The sequence below is a fragment of the Bos indicus x Bos taurus genome, chromosome 7 (assembly GCF_003369695.1).
Source record: "Bos indicus x Bos taurus breed Angus x Brahman F1 hybrid chromosome 7, Bos_hybrid_MaternalHap_v2.0, whole genome shotgun sequence".
Classification (NCBI taxonomy): Eukaryota; Metazoa; Chordata; class Mammalia; order Artiodactyla; family Bovidae; genus Bos; species Bos indicus x Bos taurus.
In genome coordinates this window covers 92,799,719-92,819,137 of record NC_040082.1, presented here as the reverse complement: position 1 = coordinate 92,819,137, position 19,419 = coordinate 92,799,719, and the positions used below count along the sequence as shown (strand labels likewise).

Below are 19,419 nucleotides of genomic sequence, written 5' to 3'. Positions count from 1 at the left end.
ATAGGAGCGAATAATAGTATTGATATCTAAGGGTATGATATCTAAGAGAATACTATATGGTATTCTCCTAGAACAGAGCCTGGGGAATAGCATGAAGCCTGGTAAAAGTATTCATGACTGTTATTACCGCTGGTGGAACCAGAGGAACCAAGGCCCAGAGTTCCCTTGTGAAGCACAAGCCCACCCCCCACAAAAGCAAAACCCCCTCCAGCCATTCAGCCATGAAGTATCTCCATCATTCACATGCCCCCAGCTGTCCCTGACCCCTTTGGCCCTAGCTGGTCAGAGCCTGAAAAGTCTGGAAGCAGCCGTGGACTTGAGTGCCATCCTCCTGCCGGGTTGCAGGGACTCCGGTGGCCCAAATGACGGAGGACGCCATCGACGGAGAGCGGCTGAAGCACCTTATCCAAACCCCCTCCGGCTGTGGGGAGCAGAACATGATTGGTATGACGCCCACGGTCATCGCCGTGCACTACCTGGACAGCACCGACCAGTGGGAGAAGTTCGGCTTGGAGAAGCGGCAGGAGTCCCTGGAGCTCATCAGAAAGGGTGCACGTCCTACCTGTCCCTCTGAGCCTGCTCCACCCCTGAACCCCGCCCCTCTGAGCCTGCTCCACCCCTGAGCCCGCCCCTCTGAGCCCACTTCATCCCTGAGCCCCGCCCCTCTGGCCTTGCTCCGCCCCTGAGCCCCGCCCCACTGAGCCAGCTCCACCGAGCCCCAGCCCTCTGAGCCGGCTTCATCTCTGAGCCCCCTCCACTCCTAAGACCCCGCCCCTTTCGGGGTCCGGCCCCTTCTCTGAGACTGCCCCCTCCCCCCTCTCTGAACCCCTCTGAGCTCCCTCTCTCGCTGAGGCCCCCTTGCCCCTGAGAACCCATTTTGAGAACCTCTTCTCTTTGAATCCTCTTTCCTCCAAGAATTCCTTCCCCTTCTCTAATCTTCCCACCTTCTGAGTCCCTCTTTAGCTCTCCGTCCTCCCACACACCCGCCCCCTACCCAGAGACCTCTTTCCTCTCTAGACCGCTGTCCCGCCCTTCACAGAATCTTTATCCTCTCTCTAAGCCCCTTCCCTCCCTGGAGGGCGTACGCCCACCAGCCACCCCCTCCACTCAGCCTCTGGTGACACATCTCTCTTCCCCGCAGGGTACACCCAGCAGCTGGCCTTCAGACAAAAGAGCTCAGCCTACGCCGCCTTCCAATATCGGCCCCCCAGCACCTGGTGAGTCTCCAGGATCAGCTTGCACATCCTCAGCCTTTCACATCCCTGAGCAGGCCCTCGATCTCGGCCTGGGGTGGTCTAGGTAGGTCTCCACCCAGAGTCAAGGTACCAGCCCGCTGAATAATCAGCATGCCACACTGGTTTAAGAGCTTGAAGGAACCAAGCCAGGCCCAGCCCCACTCTGCTCATTGGTTGGTTGAGATGCCAGTCTCCGGATCCCAGAGCCAATTGCCTCACGCTTTGTACCCACCCCCGCAGGCTGACAGCCTACGTGGTCAAGGTCTTTGCACTGGCCGCCAACCTCATCGCCATAGACTCCAAGGACCTCTGTGAGACCGTCAAATGGCTGATCCTGGAGAAGCAGAAGCCTGATGGAATCTTCCAGGAGGATGGGCCTGTGATACACCAAGAAATGATTGTAAGAGGCAGAGATTCGGGGCAGGCCAGGGGAGAGGGCACCAGAGCATCACAGGATGGACTGGAGAAAGACTCCACCATCCACCCACTGCCCAATTCACTGCGTGCGGGGACAGGGAAATAAGGGAGCTGACAGTGTCCCTCCTCCCTTGCAAAGATCAGAGACCTGCAGGATCTAGGGCAAAACGAACCCCCCCTGGCTTCCTGTTGCTCTTAAACATACAACGCCTTAGAGCTATGGTCCTAAGAGTGTGATCCTCAGGCCTGCAACATCAGCAAAATTACCTGCAAGCTTTTAGAAATGCAGAATGTCAGAAATTCTCAGGCTGGACTCTAGGTGCACTGAATCAGAAGCTTTAGGGGCAACGTCTAGGAATCCGAGTTTTAACACCTCTCCACCCCCACCGGGTGTGCTTAAGTTGGAGAATTGATGCGTAAGCCTGACCTTTCAGGCTTCCAGCCTCGTGGCCTTACCCACTTCTCTCATCATTCCATCTGTACTGCTAGGAACCTTGCTCTCCTTTGTACATGCTGTTCCTCCTGCCTGGCATGCTAAGCCCCACCCTTTGAGAGTTGACTTCTCCTCTCTGCTCAGATTGTGGTTTTAGCTATCATCTCTCCGGGACACTTTTCCACGACTGAGTCACACTCCCATAGTCCATTCTCAACGCCACATCCACTTCTGCACAGCACTCGTCACTTTCTAATTATGTATCTGTTGACAAGCTGGTTGGTAATCTGTCTCCCCTAACAGACCGAGAGGGCTGGGACTAGAATCTGGTCTTCATCCAACATCTCATCCACAGCACCAGCACATTTGCAAGATGAATGAATGAATACTAAAGAGCCTGGCCCTTCTGGAGAGACATTGGGAGAGACCCAGCCCTGCCTTGATCCACTGAGCCTACAGGGGGCGTAGGTTGACATGTGAAGACATTGGTGACCCTATCTTTGCTTCCACGCTTCTCCTCTAGGGTGGCTTCAGGGACACCAGGGAGAAAGATGTGTCCCTTACAGCCTTTGTTCTCATCGCGCTGCACGAGGCTAAAGACATTTGCGAGGCACAGGTCAACGTAAGTGTCCCCGCCCTCCCCTCCCCGCCCTGCCCTCCCCCACCAAAAACACACCCACCTGAGGTGAGATTTGCTTTCAGGCCATTTCCAGTGCTCCCAGTGCGCTAACAGTCACCACAGTGGCCATAATAGTGTCCAACATTTACCTGGCAATTAAGATCCCAGGTGGCTCAGTGGTAAAGAATCTGCCTGGAATGCAGGAGATGTGGGTTTGATCCTGGGTCGGGAAGGTCCCCTAAAGAAGGAAATGGCAACCCACTTCAGTATTTTTGCCTGGGAAAGTCCATGGACAGAGGAGCCTGGCAGGCTACAGTCCATGGAGTTGCAAAAGACTTGGACACGACTGAGCGACTAAACAACAAAACAAGAGTCTCATATGTTTAATTCCTGTAATCCTTTTAACAGCCCAAGAGATAGGCTACTCTTATTGCCCCCAGTTTACAGAAGAGACAACTGAGGCACAGAGAAATCAAAGATTGGGTCTTTTCTGCCTGCTTTACCATTTTCAGAAAGTTGTAGCCAAACCCAACAAAAAGCCCCTTCAGCTTGCTTTCCACGAGACTCCTACATTCATATTCCTGTGTGTTAGTCACTCAGTCATGTCCAACTCTTTGCGACCCCATGAACTATAGCCCTCCAGTCTCCTCTGTCCATGGATTTCTCCAGGCAAGAATACCAGAGTGGATTGCCATTCCCTTCTCCAGGGGATCTTCCTGACCCAGGGATTGAAACTGGGTTTCCTGCATTGCAGACAGATTCCTTACCATCTGCACCACCAGGGAAGCCCTTCATATCCTTATGGCTTCCCTAAAGAAAACTGAGGACACAAAACTAAAAATGGAAGGAAAATCCTTCCTGGAGATCTTTAAGGGGATTCTTAAAGGGGTCCATGTCCATGACCCCAAAGGATCACCCAGTGGCTCAGTAGTAAGAATCCACCTGAAGTGCACAGGAGACGCAAGAGACGTGGGTTCGATCCCTGGATTGGGAAGATTCCCTGCAGTAGGAAATAGCAACCCACTCCAGTATTCTTGCCTGGGAAATCTCATGGACTGAGGAGCCTGGCATAGGGTCTCCCATAGGGTCACAAAGAGTCAGTCACGACTGAGCATGCATGACCCCAGAAGGGAAAGAATTAATAATGTAGGCTTTTTGCTGTCCCCTATTCCTCTAGTTTGGGTTCTGAAGGAGAGAAGCTTAGAAAGACAGCCTTAGAAAGACAGCCTGTAATCACTCCATCTGCTTTGCTCTGGGGTTTTGAGATTGGGTTGTTTGACTTTTAGTTTCCCTAGTGGGGAACTTCAGGATCTCTCTTTCAGCCAGCTGCTTCTTCCTTCTCAGGACCCCAGAAAAGAGATGGAGTGGAGGGGGCTGCTACCATTAATGCTGGTGACCTTTAAACCAGGATTTCCTGGTTCCAATCTTGGAGATTTGAGAGAAATTATAGTAGAAAAGAGCACCAGGACTGTGGGGTCAGACAGAATTGACCTCAAATCTTGACTCTCATGTAGCCTTTGTCAGGCCTTATTGTGTGCATTTGTAAAATAGGTATAATAATTTTTTGCACTTTTTAGGACTCTCTGAGTTATCTCAGAGGCCACGTGTGTGTCCTGGTTGTCATATGTGTGACTAGATTGTGCAAAAATAAATGGGAAATTTATTTTAGGGATCTAAGAATTTATAGAGTTCAAAAATGAAAGTAGGAATCTGGTAGTCCAGCGGTTAAGACTCCTTGTTTCCACTGCAGGGAGTATGGGTTCATCCCTGGTTGGGGAACTAAGATCCTGCTTGCCATGCATTGCAGCCAAAAAATTAAAAAAAAAAAAAAATGAAAGTAGCTTCAAGGACTCTGCCAGAATTCTTTGTTCTTTATGTTCTCCATGTCTTCCAATCCTTTCTTGCCCAATAATTCACCTTTGCCTGCCACCCAACCTGCCTGGCAGAACATGGCTGTCTTCCTTGAGGAAATAGTCAGACCAAGGCTAGAACGGTCGGATTCCCAGTGAAGGACTCTGATTGGTTCATCCTGGGTCAGGTGATCATCCCTGAACCAATCAGCTGAGACCAGGAAGTAGGTCTCAGTTGGCAAATATGGCTACTTCCATTGTGGCCATTTGAATGAAAGGGAGGAGGTGTTCTTACAACAGAGGAGGATAGATGTAGGAAGGCAGTCAAAAGGGTTGTTTCTACTACAACACAACATTTTCTACAATACAGCAACATTAAAATAAAGTATGGCATAGGCGGTGGAGCCAGACTGACGGTGTTTAAATCAATAGGATGCTACCCAGCTTGTGAAAACCAGTTGTTAAATTTATAGGAATTTGCAATCTGGTTGCTGAACACAAACGTTGTTAAAAATTAAATCATATAAATTCACACTGCAAAGATTAAACACTGAAAACAGGTGATAAACTTAAAATGTATCACTTCCTAAATATTTTGCTACTTTTTATCATTATTCTCAGGGTTATTTATGTCTATTGTATCTCTATATTGGAAATATTATATCATGTTGTTCCACTGTTCCTCTCTTCCCAAATCTACAGTCAGCCATGCCACATTGGTGGGTTGAAATCAAGCATGATAGTATTGACACCATGGAAATCATCAAACATTTCAAATCATGTCTTACCCTGGTCCCCATCTTTCTGTGTCACAGTATTTAATCTGTGTAGTAGGATAATGATGAAAGTAATGCCTGCCTCATAAGATTTTATGAGATTAAATGAGCAGCTATATGACTGGGACATTGTCAGAGCTAGCTGATAATGACTGAATAAGAAGTGTTCCCTGGTGTGCTGAATCTGGCTCACACTAGCTCATGAATGCCTGTTGGGAGTATGTCTTCCCCATTCTATGTTCAAGGACATCACAGTGGTTACTTGAAATTGACCCTGGTGGAAGGTTTTATGCCATTGTAATGGGCAATTTATTGGATTGGCAAAAGTTCAGATTTTTCTATAACATCTTACAGAAAAGCCCGAATGAACAACTAGTACCACACCCATGGCCCCCCGCCCAGTCCTGTGCCTCCACTGAAGAGCTGGTTGTTAAATATTCACCAGCACACCACTTGGTATTTACACATACACACCGCACCACACACACACACACACACACACACACACACACAGCCCATAGTAGGTACTCAGCAACAAAGCAGCTCACAATGGAAAACCCTCAAACATAGATCCAAGGCAAACAGGTCCCAAGGACAAAAGCCACCTGGTCCCAGAAAGTGATCTTCATCAGTTGTCTAACAGCAACGCTCCCCTGACCAGAGTACCCAATCCTCTTTGTCATAGAGCCTGGGCCGCAGCATCGCTAAGGCAGGAGACTTCCTTGAAACCCACTACAGAGAGTTGCGAAGACCATATACTGTGGCCATTGCTGCCTATGCCCTGGCTTTGTTGGGCAAGCTGGAGGGTGACCGCCTCACCAAATTTCTGAACACAGCCAAAGGTGAGGGGTAGCCTGGAGGAGTACGGAGGGACCCCTGGCTGGGGACTGAGGGTGGCCCTCTCCAGCTGGGGTGCATGGTTTTAAGCTGCACTGGGATGAACGTCTCCAAGCTGAACTGGGATGAATGGCTTTGTGGTGTAATAATTTCTGCTTGTAAACCACACAAGAAGGCTCACTGCATAATTCATTCAACCATGTTGAATGCTGAGCACTTGCTATGACCCAGCAGTGAGGTGTCATTACGACCATGAGCATGGACATCAGACAGATCTAAATTGAAATCCCACTCTGCCACTTTCTCACTGTCTGACCTTGTACAAGTCGCTTAACCTCTCTGGATCTTAGTTTCTTCATCTTTAAATGATACCTAGGGCTTCCCTAGTGGCTCAGTGGTCAAGAATCTGCCTGCCAGGAGATTCTTGGGTGCAATCCTTGGATCAGGAAGATCCGCTGGAGAAGGAAATGGCAACCCACTCCAGTATTCTTGCCTGGGAAGTCCCATGGACAGAGGAGCCTGGCAGGCTACAGTTCATGGAGTTATAAAAGAGTCAGATACCACTTAGTGACTAACAGCAACAATATTGTAATATTATAATTATCTCAAAGGTAATCAGGATTCAGTAAAATAATACCATGGGGAATTTAGCACAGTGGTTAGAACATAGTGGGCTGCTAGTCATTGGTTCCAGTGATGACACTGTATCATGTTTGTACGCACTGATAATAAGGTATCTCAAGTATCATATAAACACCAAAGTGGTTTAACACGACAGAAGTATGTTGTTGGTGGACAGCTCTCCTCCATACAGTGACACAGGGATCAAGGTCTCTATCTTTTCATGGCTCTGCCATTCTGGGGCCTCAGAATCCTGCCTTTTCAAGCTGAAAGGGAAATAGGAAGATTGTGCAAGGGACTAGACATAGAAGAGGCCCAATCACTGCTGTGCACATTCCATTGGCCAGAGCTTAGTCATGTGGCCATATCTACCTGCAAAGTCTTCTGGGAAATGTAGTCCAACTGTGTGCACAGGGAGAGGAGGTTATCCTCCTCTTGGTTCTCAGTGACAATCTCTGCCATCATAACTTTCTTTGGCACTTGGGACACCACCGTGAGTACAGCACAGCCCTTGCCATTATGGCCTCACACTCCAATTGAAGAATGAAATGAGTTCATAGATTACTATAGAGTATCAGAGTGCTGGGATCGGAGAAGCACAGGATCCTTTAAGAGACAGGAGGAAGAGGGACCTCCACTCAATCTTGGGGTGCCCACTAATTGTGCAGGGTGGGTAAGAATTAACAAAGTAGATGGAGAAAAGGGGTGGGTAAGAATTAACAAAGTAGATGGAGAAAAGGTACTCTATGTTAAGGGAACAGAATATGCCAAGGCTCAGAGGTAAAAATGTGTGTTTCAAGTTTAGGAAATCTCCCACAGTGGGGCTGAAGTGCAGAGCTCATATGGAAGAGTGAAGGTGGATGAAGGAAGAGAATGAGGCAGGAGCCAGCAGATTAAGGACCTAGAATGTGGGCCAGGACACCTGAACACCGAGCAGTCTAGGCTATGAGTCTTTTTTTCCTGAGTTTTCTCTGAGCTGTTTACAGGATGGACAGAGCAGTGAGCACTTGGGGTGGGGGGTTCTCCCTGCAGAAAAGAACCGCTGGGAGGAACCCAACCAGAAGCTCTACAATGTGGAGGCCACGTCCTACGCCCTCTTGGCTCTGCTGGTACGCAAAGACTACGACACTACGCCTCCTGTCGTGCGCTGGCTCAACGAACAGAGATACTATGGAGGTGGTTATGGCTCCACGCAGGCAAGTAGTCCACACATACCCCGCCCTGGTAACTGCATCCCAGCCTCCTCTGGCCTCATTAGTCTTCTGAAGAAAGTACCGAGACCAAGAGAGGCAGTGCTTCTCTTCCATCAGCCAGGATGATTGGAATGAAGTCAAGAATCTTTTTTTTTTTTTTTTTAATTGCAAACCCATCTGTGAACTCTAGACTACATTCTGAATGCCCTGAGCTGTGTTTCAAGCCTCCTTTTCCCTCTTGGTGTCTATATCATGTTCTCAGGGCCCAGGTTCAAGTGTGAATCTCTCTTTCCCACTGTGGGTTCTAGACCATGTTCCCAGTGCCCCATCTTACTCTGTCTCACTGGTGGGTTCTAGCTCATGTTCATTTCACCAGGCCCCCAGTGTTACCCTGTCTCATCAGTGGGTTCTAGACCAGGTTCTTAATGACTCTACAGCATTATCCAAGGGGCTTCCCTGGTGGCTCAGAGATGAAAGTATCTGCCTGAAATGCAGGAGACCTGGGTTAGATCCTTGGGTTGGGAAGATCCCCTGGAAAAGGGAATGGCAACCCACTCCAGTATTCTTGCTTGGAGAATTCCATGGACAGAGGAGCCTGGTGAGCTACAGTCCATAGGGTCACAAAGAGTTGGACACAACTGAGCAACTAACACCTCACACACCATTATCCAAGCCTCTGTCTCCCACTAGTGGGTTCTAGACCACATTCTAAGTTCCATCAGGCTCCCAGTGTTACCACATCTTATTGTGAGTTCTAGACCAGGTTTTTAGTTATTCTAGTCCCTGATGGGTTCTAGACTATGGGTTCAGTAACCTCAAACTCCAAGAAGCTCAGGCTCCAGTCTAACCGCTTTTCTTTCTGGTGGGTTCTCAATCACACTCTCAGTGTCACTTTGGGGTTCTAGATCAGATGCTCAGTGTTCCCAGATTCCAATTTCATTCTTTTATTTCATGAGTGGGTTCTAGACACATTCTCAGTGCCTCTACCAATGCTTGTCTTAGACTCTCTCCTCTGGATGTGTCTAGAGCACCTTCTCAGTGTGGCTGGACTTTCTGTCTTATGCCTGTACACTCTGGTGGATTCTAGCCATGTTCCCAGTGTCTCTAAGCTCTTGTCTGACCTGTCTCACTCAGAGTTCTAGGACATGTCCTCAGTATCCGACCAGCCCCTAATCATATTCTTACCCTCTCTGGTGGGTTCTAGGTCACTGCCTCAATGCCCCAGGTCTGATATGAGTCTCTTCATCCCTCAGTGGTTCTAACCACTTTCTCAGTAACCCAAATTCACCCCCTTTCTCTGTCATGGGTAACAGGCCACTTTCATGGTGTTCCAAGCCTTGGCCCAATACCAGAAGGATGTTCCTGATCACAAGGAGCTGAACCTGGATGTGTCCATCCAACTGCCCAGCCGCAACTCTGCGGTCAGGCATCGTATCCTCTGGGAATCTGCCAGCCTCCTGCGCTCAGAAGAGGTAAAGTCACCTGGCCACACCCTCATCACTTTCATCCTCCATGCCAGCCAGACTTTCTAGGAGGCAGGAGATAGAGTCGATGACAATCACCAATGGGGGAAGGCTTGGTTCCAAATACTCTCTCATCTCTCTCCCCACTCCTTGCAGACTAAGGAAAATGAGCGTTTCACAGTAAAAGCTGAAGGGAAAGGACAAGGCACCTTGTCGGTAAGGAATGGGAACCTACACCTTCTTGACCCACCACCTTCTCTAGGCCCCTCTGTTCCAGTATCCCCTTTCCTTCCCAAGTCAAATGGACTGACACCTCATCTCCCCTCCTACCTCACCAGGTAGTGACCGTGTACCATGCCAAGCTCAAAGGCAAAGTCTCCTGCAAAAAGTTCGACCTCCGGGTTTCCATACGCCCAGCCCCCGAAACAGGTAAAAGGAGTAGAGACCCTATCTGTTACCCTTCCCCCAACCCTGTTCTTATGTCTGCCTCCCTCCTGGATCAGAACCCAGGAACTACACTCCTCCCGCTTCCCCACCACCATCCATCCTTCTGTTTTCTGTGTTTCTAGTCAAGAAGCCTCAGGACGCCAAAGGTTCCATGATCCTTGACATCTGTACCAAGTAAGAGATGGTTCACTGGGATTCATCTTGGCCATCCCTCTGTCTCTAGCAAGACTTCTTAAAAATAATAACTGTGATGCTTAACACTTTCTGAGAGTATATTGTGCATCTAGTCTTGTGCTGAATACAGGACAAGAAGACCTCCCTTTGCATGGCAGTGTGAGATTAGCAACGTGGTCTTGATGTCAGAACATGGTGCTGGGGGATTGGTGACGTTGAATTAGACCATGGTAACAGAAACATACAAAGTGAGACCTGCCCATGTTCATTCCCAAGAACTGAGGCACAGAGAGGTTAAGTAACCCATCAGATGTTACAGAGAGCTGGGATTTGAACCCGGGCCAGTTGGGTTCCAGAACCTGAAAAATGAATCATCTTGATCATTATGTAGCTTTTCCTGTATTCCCCTTAGGAGAATGTTTCTTACATTTGAACCTCCCTCTGTGCTCCTATGTGGGAACTAGAGGCCTCAGTCTTTGATATGACCCCCTTGTCCGGGCACTGATCCCACCTTGGGGACCAACCCCCTCTCCCTCTGCCCCATCCAGGTACCTGGGAGACCAGGATGCCACTATGTCCATCCTGGATATATCCATGATGACAGGCTTCTCACCTGATGTTGAAGACCTCAAAACGGTATGAAGGCCTTGGGCTCAGGGGCTGGGATCCATGGGCAGGAGCCCAGGGTCTGGAAGAAGCTGGAGTGGCAGGGGGAATGGGGATGCAGGAGGGATTTTTACAAACCACATCCTTCCCCAGCTGAGCACTGGTGTCGACAGATACATCTCTAAGTATGAGATGAACAGAGACTCCAACAAGAACACACTCATCATCTACCTGGACAAGGTAAGGCTTCCATTGGGATCCTGAACCTCTGCCTGGCTGACCTTTCCTTCTCCACTGGCCTCGTGCCCAGGTGGGGCCAGGGAGACAAGGTCTGGACTGCTGGGTGTTGGAGGACAGGGGCATGTAAAACAAGGCCAACCCACCTTCTGTAAGCATTGCACCGTCTGACCACTCATGTCCCAACTGTATTTTTCACTTGTTCCCTCCAGCTTCTTCTCACCAGAGTCTTAACCACTGAGTGGAAAAAAAAACCCACTTGTGGTTTTAAAAAAGCAGTGCTTGATGGAGAGAAAGAGCTTCCCTTGTTCCCCAGCCCCCAGCATTTCTCTCTTCTCTTATTTTCTCCCCATTCTTCCCTTGTTCTATTTATTCCCGTGTTCTATTTATTCAGTTATATGACAGAGCTGGGTCTTCATTGTGGTGCATGGGCTCTTGGCTGTGGCATGCCACAAGTACTGAACCCACATGCCATACCTGGAGAAGTCCACATGCCGATTTACAGTCCGACCAACAGTGCACAGCTTCCCAACATTTGTTAGTTGTGTTCTTTGTGATGATAGCTATTCCGGCATGTGTGGGTGCTATCTCATTGCAGGTTTTGGGGTTTGTTTTTTTTTTTTTTGGCTGAACTGGGTCTTCTTTGCTGCACATGGGCTTTGTCTAGTTGCGGCAAGTGGGGGCTACTCTTCATTGCAGTGCGCGGGCTTCTCATCGTGGTGGCTTCTCTTGATGCTTGAGTGTGGGCTCTAGGGCACAGGCTCGGTACACGGTCTAAGTTGCTCCGCGGCATGTGGAATCTTAGTTCCCCACCCAGGGATCAAACCAGAGTCTCTTGCATTGGCAGGTGGATTCTTGACCATGGAGAGACCTGGGAAGCCCCATATTGATACATACACATGTGTATATGTGATGACACATATATTTGGAGAAAAGTCATAGTAGAGAGAAAGAGAGCAAGGGCAGGGACTTCCCTGCTGGTCCAGTGGTTAAAAATCCACTTTCTTAAGAAGGAAAGGAAATAGCAACCCACTCCAGTATTCTTGCATGGGAAATCCCATGGACAGAAAAGAGCCTGGCGGGCTACAGTCCATGGGGTTGCAAACAGTTGGATGCCACTTAATGACTAAACAACGTCTCAGTACATATATGTGTATATCTGTCTCCTTCCTCCTTCCCTCACTCCCTTTCTCCCTCTTTTCTTTCTCTCTAATTTTTCCAATTTTATTGAGCCGTAATTGACGTATAACACTGTGTAGTTTTAATGTGCACAATGTAACGATTTTATGTATTTATATACTGAGAAATAATTACCACAATAAGGTCAGTTACATCTACCTCCTACATAGTTATAATGTGTGTGTTGAGAACTTTTTTAAGATCTACTCTTAGCAACTTTCAAGTGTCTAATGCAGTCTTGTTAACCACAGAATGTTTTTAAGGACGTAAATAGCAGTCCTTGGCCAGAGCTCAATCACGTGGCCACAAGGAACTGAAACATGCTGAGAAGTGCAATCTAGCCTTAGTGGGGTGGGGTGGGGGTGGGGTAATGGATTTGATGAACTGCTTATTAATCTTTTGTCAAAGATTCCTGCCCACTGCCCCTGCCCCGCCCCTGGCATCTTCCCCACCTAGATCCCTCAGCTTCTCCACCACTTTCCAACCCCCAGGACCCCATGCTGGACTTCCTCCAATGTTGGCCCTGACACTGACCAACCTCCTTCTTCCCAGGTCTCACACACAGTGGAGGACTGTCTGTCCTTCAAAGTTCACCAGTACTTTAATGTCGGACTTATACAGCCTGGGGCAGTCAAGGTGTACTCCTATTACAACCTGGGTGAGCAGCCATCCTAGGACCTGGGATCTGGGAGTTAGACTCTAGGGGTCTTGGGGATCTGAGGGTTAAGAGTTTGGGGGTCCCCAGGTCTTGGAGTTAGGAGCCTGGGGTCCCCAGGTGTGGGAGTTAGGGGTCTGGGAGTTAGGGATCTGGGGGTTAAGGGTCTGGGGGCCTCAGGGATCTGAGAGCTAGGAGTCTGGGGATCCCGGAAATCTGAGGGTTAGGAGTCTGGTGGTCCCTGGGTCTGGGAGTTAGGGATCTGGGGGTCCCCAGGTCTGGGAGTTAAGGGCCTGGGGGTCTCTGGATCTGAGAGTTAGGGGTCTGGGGATCCCCAGGTCTGGGAGTTAGGAGTCTGGGTGTCCCAGGGCTGGGGACCTGGCATCTGGAGGTCTGACCGACTGGAGTTGGATAACTGAGCCTCCAGGTGTGGTGTCTGGGGCGGAGGCCCTAGCCCTCTGACCCCTCCCCATCACCTCTGCTGCAGATGAAACTTGTATCCGCTTCTATCACCCGGATAAAGAGGACGGAATGCTGAGCAAACTCTGCCACAAAGATACCTGCCGCTGTGCAGAGGGTAAGTGCTCAGGCGCCAGGAGGGTGGCCACACCCACTGGACCCCGGCTCCCTTGGGGTGGGGGGTTGACCCAAGAGGGCTAGACCAGGGTACCGGCGTACCCCTGGGTAGTGGGTGCCCTGAACAGGAAGTGGGTCTTAGACCGTGTCCCCCCCGCCCCGCCCCCCACCCACCCCTCAGAGAACTGCTTCATGCACCACACGGAGAAGGAGGTCACTCTGGAGGACCGGCTGGACAAGGCTTGCGAGCCGGGCGTGGACTATGGTGAGTGGGGCGCTGGGCGAGAGGCGGGAAAAGGTGCATGCATGCGTGCTTGTGTGTGAGCGGCAGTGTGAAGGCGGGTGTGGTCCTGGCTGCGTGTGGTGACTGTGGTTGTGGGTGACTGGTGTATGTGTGTGTGTGTTGTAAGGGGCTCTGATTACACAGGGAGACATGGTCATGAGTGGGGTGGTTTTGTGGGTGTGTGTGTGTGACAGGTGGTTGGGAATGGATGTGGTTGTGCATACCGCCATGTTGTGGGGAACCTGTAGGTCACGGTGCTTAGGAGTCACTATCATCATGTCTCCGACGGTGGTTGTGGAGGGCTCTGATTGTGTGCATGGCTGTGAGTGTAGCCCAGCGTGATATACTGCAGTGAGGGGGTGGCTAGCAGGGACATGAGCATGCCTGGCTGTGATCATCACTTGGGAGGAGCCAGGTGAGGGCGCCCCACAGAGAGCCTTGCCCAGGACGCCCCGCTGTCTTCCCCACCCCTCAACAGTGTACAAGACCAGACTTATCCAGAAGAAGCTGGAAGATGACTTTGACGAGTACATCATGGTGATCGAGAACATCATCAAATCGGGTTAGCCCTGTGTCTACTGTCTTTCTACCTCCCCCTTCCCCCAGCCCCTCCCCTTCTCCTCCCCCAACTCAGCTTCCCTTGCCCTCCCCACTCTCCCCCTCTCCCTCCCCCAGCTCAGCTTCCCTTCCCCTCCCTCCCCATACCCAGTCCCTCCCCTCCTCCTCCCCCAGTTCAGCTTCCCTTTCCCTCTGCTCCAGGCTCGGACGAGGTGCAGGTTAAACAGGAGCGCAAGTTCATCAGCCACATCAAGTGCAGGGAAGCCCTTAAACTGAAGGAGGGGGCACACTATCTCGTGTGGGGCGTGTCCTCTGACCTGTGGGGCGAGAAACCCAAGTGAGTTCCCACCCCAGTGCCTTCCAGAGGCCGCCTCCTCCCACCCTCCACACCCCGTCCTGACCCGTCTGTCTTCCCTCAGGATCAGCTACATCATCGGGAAGGACACCTGGGTGGAGCTGTGGCCCGAGGCTGAAGAATGTCAAGATGAGGAGAACCAGAAACAGTGCGAGGACCTGGCCAACTTCACAGAGAACATGGTCGTCTTTGGCTGCCCCAACTGATCCCACACACATACACCCTCTCATACACACTGTCCACGCAATAAAGCTTCACTTCTGTTTCACATGTCTCCTGAAGTCTGGAGGTCTTTGAGAGGGGGACAGAGGCAGCTTCGACCCCCCCCCTCCGCCCCCCCACTGCCTCACTTGCCACTCAGCTCCATCCTACAGGAACCTGACCTGATTCCCACTTCATTACCTCCTGCAGTTCACCTTCACATTCACCGGCTTCCTCATCTCCAGTGCCCGTGCCTGCCTCACCTGTTCCTAGCCGGAAGTGCGTATGCCTCTTCCAGAGGCGGCCTCCGGAAGGCACGGGGGTGGGAACTCACTTGGGTTTCTCGCCCCACAGGTCAGAGGACATGCCCCACACGAGGTAGTGTGCCCACTCCTTAAGGCGGATTCTTCACCATCTGAGCCACCAGGGAAGCCCAAGAGTAGTGGAATGGGTAGTCTATCCCTTCTCTAGGGGAAACTTTTGACCCAGGAATCCAACCAGGGTCTCCTGCACTGCAGGTAGATTCTTTACCAGTTGAGCTTCCCTGACCGGGGATTGAACCCTGCATTGGGAACATGGAGTCTTAGCCACTGGAGCACCAGGGAAGTCCCTCTTCGTGTTTTCTTACCAGCATCCTTGCCTACATCCTCACCTGGGTATTTCCCTGGCTTCTTGCTTGCACCTCCCCCTGCGTCTCTACCTGTGTCTTCAGCATCAGAACCCTCCAGTCCTTCTCTGCCTTTTCACCCTCATGCCCGCCTGTATCCTGAGCTCCCATCCTCATCTGCTGGGACCTTCATCGCATTTGCCCTCCTCCTCAGCTCACTTTCACTCCATTTCCAGTCTCACCTGCACCCCGTGTGCCGGCCTCTAGACTCACCCTCCTGGTCACCATTTTGTAGATGGGCCTGAGCAGACTGGTGGGATTGTGTGAGGCGGCTGGGCCGGGAGGGGGCAGTCACAGGCAGGTCAGGGTGATGTTTCCGCCTGGAGCCTGAGGGACCAAGTCAGAGATCTGACTCATCAGCCAGCGATTGAGGAGGCAGTGCAGGGGCTCTTGTGGTCACAGCCTCATCAGAAACACATAGTGAGGCAGCAGCCACAGAGGGTGAGGCCACTGGCTGCCCAAGGGCCCTAAGTGCCTATCCACCTGTGGCCCCTTGAGGATGGTTGAAGGTGAGATCCAGGCTCAAGCTCTGGGTGAGACCATCACAGGAAAACACCTCTGAACCTGGAAGTCACCCCTGCACAGCCCCCTTCCCCTAAGACCTCAGGTTCTGGAATTCCCCACCCCCTTAACTCCAGGAATGTGAGGGGAAATTGACTCACAGCCCATCCCTACTCCCTCCAGTCCCTGATTGCCAGAGGCTCCTGTCAAGGGGACACTCAAAAATCCTCCTTACTCACTAGGTGTCCCAGCTGACGTCTACCAGCCACTCCCCTCCCCATCACTCTCCTTCTTGGACAGTTTCTCATTTCTTTTCACATTCATTTCTCCTTCCTTCTGGCTTGGAATTCAAGTTCCTCGTTTCTTTAATGCATTGGGTGGTTTTTTGTTGTTGTTTGATTTTTTTTTTTTTTCCAGCATCTATGGTTCGAGGCTGTGAACATATGGTTTGAGGATCTCACATTTCTAAAGATAGCATGGAGTTGATTTCAGACAGTGAGGGTGTCCAAATAAGAAAGGAGAACAGGGCAATGTGAAAAGCCTGCCTGTGATGGAACCACCTTCAAAGTCATTTAGATTGAGGGGTGGTTCAGTTTACATGTCAATTTTTGCTAGGCTATGGTGACCAGTTGTTGGGTTAAACACCAGTCTAAATGTTGCTATGAAGGGTTTTTTTTCCCCTTGAATTTTTTTTTTACTTTTTTTGAAAACTGGGCAGAATGCTAAATATCCACCTTTACAATAAACAAATACAGTAACAGTAACTCACACTGAAACAAACCATATTGGAGAAGGAAATAGCAACCCACTCCAGTATTTGTGTCAAAAAATCCTATGGACAGAGGAGCCTGGCAGGCTACAGTCCAAAGGGTCACATAGGGTCGGACAAGACTGAGCAACTGAGCACGCACGGGGCTGATTCGTGTTGCTGTATGGCAGAAATCAACAGAACGTCGTGAATCAATTATCCTCTAGTTAAAAATAATTTAAAGAAACATATTTCTGATAGCCATTATTTTTCTGTTTGGGACTGTTTTCAAGGTTTCTTTTGTTAATATTTATATATTTATTTGGGTGTGCCAAGACTTCAGTTGCAGCATGTGGAATCTAGGTCCCTAACCAGGGATGGGCCCCAAGGCCCCTGCGCTGGGAGTGCAGAGTCTTAGCCACTAGACTACCAGGGAAATCCCTGTTTTCAAGGTTTTTTGTCTCAAAAACATGAATGTCCCAATCCAAAGGCTCAGAATAGGCCATCTTTTAAACAAAGAGGCAATGATTGACAAAAGGCTATGAATACAACATGTAAATAGTTGATACAGACCTAATAGGATTTGTCAAAATCAGTCACATCTAGTAACACACCTGAAGTGTTCTTGCATAAAATACCATGTGAAGAAAAGAAGACTTTATCAATGTCTAAAAAAAGTGGGTTTGTTTATAGACAATCTGACAAGTTATCATAAGAAGTGTTTCCTGAGACTTCCCTGGCAGTCCAGTGGTTAAGACTCTGTGCTCTCAGTGTAGGAGGCACAGGTTTGATCCCTGATTAAGGAACTAAGATTCCACACGCCGCGCAGCATGGCCAAAAAAAAAAAAAATGTTTTCCTGAGACATAAGTTAACGCAACATTATTCTTGAACCCTTTCAGTTCGACTTCCCACTCCATAAAATTGCTGAGGATCTGAAACTGAGAAAGTATATTTGAGTACAAACAGCTTGTGAAACTTAATACATTTTTAAACTTTTTTAAATTAATTTTTTAATTGGAGGAAAGTTGCTTTACAATGTGGTGTTGGTTTCTGCCATGTGTGCTTTAGTGCTCAGTCATGTCCTACTCTTGTGACCCCATGACTGTAGCCCGCAGGACTCCTCTGTCCATGTGGATTCTCCAAGCAGTGATACTGGAGTGGGTTGTCATGCTATCCTCCAGGAGATTTTCTCAACGCAGGGACTGAACCCAGGTCTCCTGCATTGCAGGCGGATTCTTTACCATCTGAGCCACCAGAGAAGCTCTGTTTCTGCCACACAACAAAGCAAAATTGGCCATAATTATGCATATATCCCCTCCTTCTTGAGCCTCCCTCCTCTTGCCCCATCCCTCCCCTCTAGGTCCACAGAGCACCAAGCTGGGCTCCCTGTATTATACAGCAACTTCTCACCAGCTATCTGTTTTACACATGTAGCATATATATATATATATATATATATACATATATATATATGTATATATATATATATGTCAATGCCTCTTTCTCCATTCATCCCATTCTCTCCTTCCCTCCCTCTGTCCACAAGTCATTTTTTTTTCTTTTTTGCATTATCAGCAGGTCTTACTGAACTACCAACCAACTTGCCCATTCCATATGCATTTCAGATGGGTGAGGCTTCTCTGTATAGGAGCCAATATTGTCTTTGATCCTATGCTCAAGGTTGTCTAACAGAACAGTTTTCTCCCCATTTTGCAGTACTTTAGCCTTCCTATTAGCAAAAGAGGTGACCAGCCCCATAGACCAAAGAGACTACAGTCACAGGATGGGGAGTTCCTCTTACTTTTTGTTTTTTGACCAAGCTGCATGGCATATGGGAGGGAGCTTAGTTTCCAGACAGGGATTGAACCCATGCCCCCTGCATTGGAAGTGCAGAGTCTTAACCACTGTACCACCAGGGAAGTCCCTCCTCCTCTTACAATTTTTTATTTTGATGTTTGGAATTCTTTTGTTGTTGTTTGAGTTTTTGGTTTGTTTTCTTGCTTGTTTGGGGTTCTTTTTGTTTCTTTGTTGGTTTTTAATTGAAATAAGAGCTTCCCAGGTGGCGCTAGTGGTAAAGAATCTGCCTGCCAATGCAGGCGACACAAGAGATGTGGGTTCAGTCCCTGGGTGGGGAAGACCCCCTGAAGGAGGAAATGGCTACCCACTCCAGTATTCTTCCCTGGTGAGGAGTCCCATGGACTGAGGAGCCTGGCGGATTACAGCCTGTGGGGTTGAAAAGAGTGGGACACGACTGAGTGACTGAACACTACTACTGCTACTAAAGTTGACTTACAGTGTTGTGTTCGGATGTTTGGGACTCTTGATGCCAAGTCTATTTACTTTATTGTTTTGGGTTCGAGTTTATACACCCTTTCTGTGTTTCCTGTCTAGAGAAGATCCTTTAGTATTTGTTGGAGAGCTGGTATGGTGGTGCTGAATTCTCTCAGCTTTTTTTTTTTTTTTTTGAAACAGAACTTTATTCTTCTTTAATATAAATTTATTTATTTTAATTGAAGGCTAATTACTTTACAATATTGTATTGGTTTTGCCATATATCTACAAGAATCTGCCACGGGTGTTCCCCATCCTGACCCCCCCTCCCACCTCCCTCCCCATCCTATCCCTCTGGGTCATCCCAGTGCACCAGCCCCAAGCATCCTGTATCATGCATTGAACCTGGACTGGTGATTCATTTCACATATGATAATATACATGTTTCAATGCCATTCTCCCAAATCATCCCACCCTCGCCCTCTCCCACAGAGTCCAAAAGACTGTTCTATACAT

General features: G+C 49.2%; 1 protein-coding gene across 1 annotated transcript in view; it reads left to right on the top strand.

The window, feature by feature from the left end:
• Positions 1-14,786, top strand: part of C3 (complement C3) — a 36,018-nt gene extending 21,232 nt beyond the window's left edge. Inside the window, exons 24-41 of the mRNA XM_027547464.1 lie at positions 346-549; positions 1,142-1,217; positions 1,476-1,635; positions 2,609-2,707; positions 6,016-6,172; positions 7,821-7,984; positions 9,295-9,453; positions 9,601-9,660; positions 9,783-9,873; positions 10,014-10,065; positions 10,614-10,701; positions 10,825-10,911; positions 12,640-12,745; positions 13,230-13,319; positions 13,500-13,583; positions 14,080-14,163; positions 14,361-14,496; positions 14,579-14,786. Of these exons, the coding sequence (XP_027403265.1) occupies positions 346-549; positions 1,142-1,217; positions 1,476-1,635; positions 2,609-2,707; positions 6,016-6,172; positions 7,821-7,984; positions 9,295-9,453; positions 9,601-9,660; positions 9,783-9,873; positions 10,014-10,065; positions 10,614-10,701; positions 10,825-10,911; positions 12,640-12,745; positions 13,230-13,319; positions 13,500-13,583; positions 14,080-14,163; positions 14,361-14,496; positions 14,579-14,720 (2,039 nt within the window). The 3' untranslated portion in view covers positions 14,721-14,786. The remainder of the gene's footprint in view (positions 1-345; positions 550-1,141; positions 1,218-1,475; positions 1,636-2,608; positions 2,708-6,015; positions 6,173-7,820; positions 7,985-9,294; positions 9,454-9,600; positions 9,661-9,782; positions 9,874-10,013; positions 10,066-10,613; positions 10,702-10,824; positions 10,912-12,639; positions 12,746-13,229; positions 13,320-13,499; positions 13,584-14,079; positions 14,164-14,360; positions 14,497-14,578) is intronic.
• Positions 14,787-19,419: the final 4,633 nt, after the last annotated feature.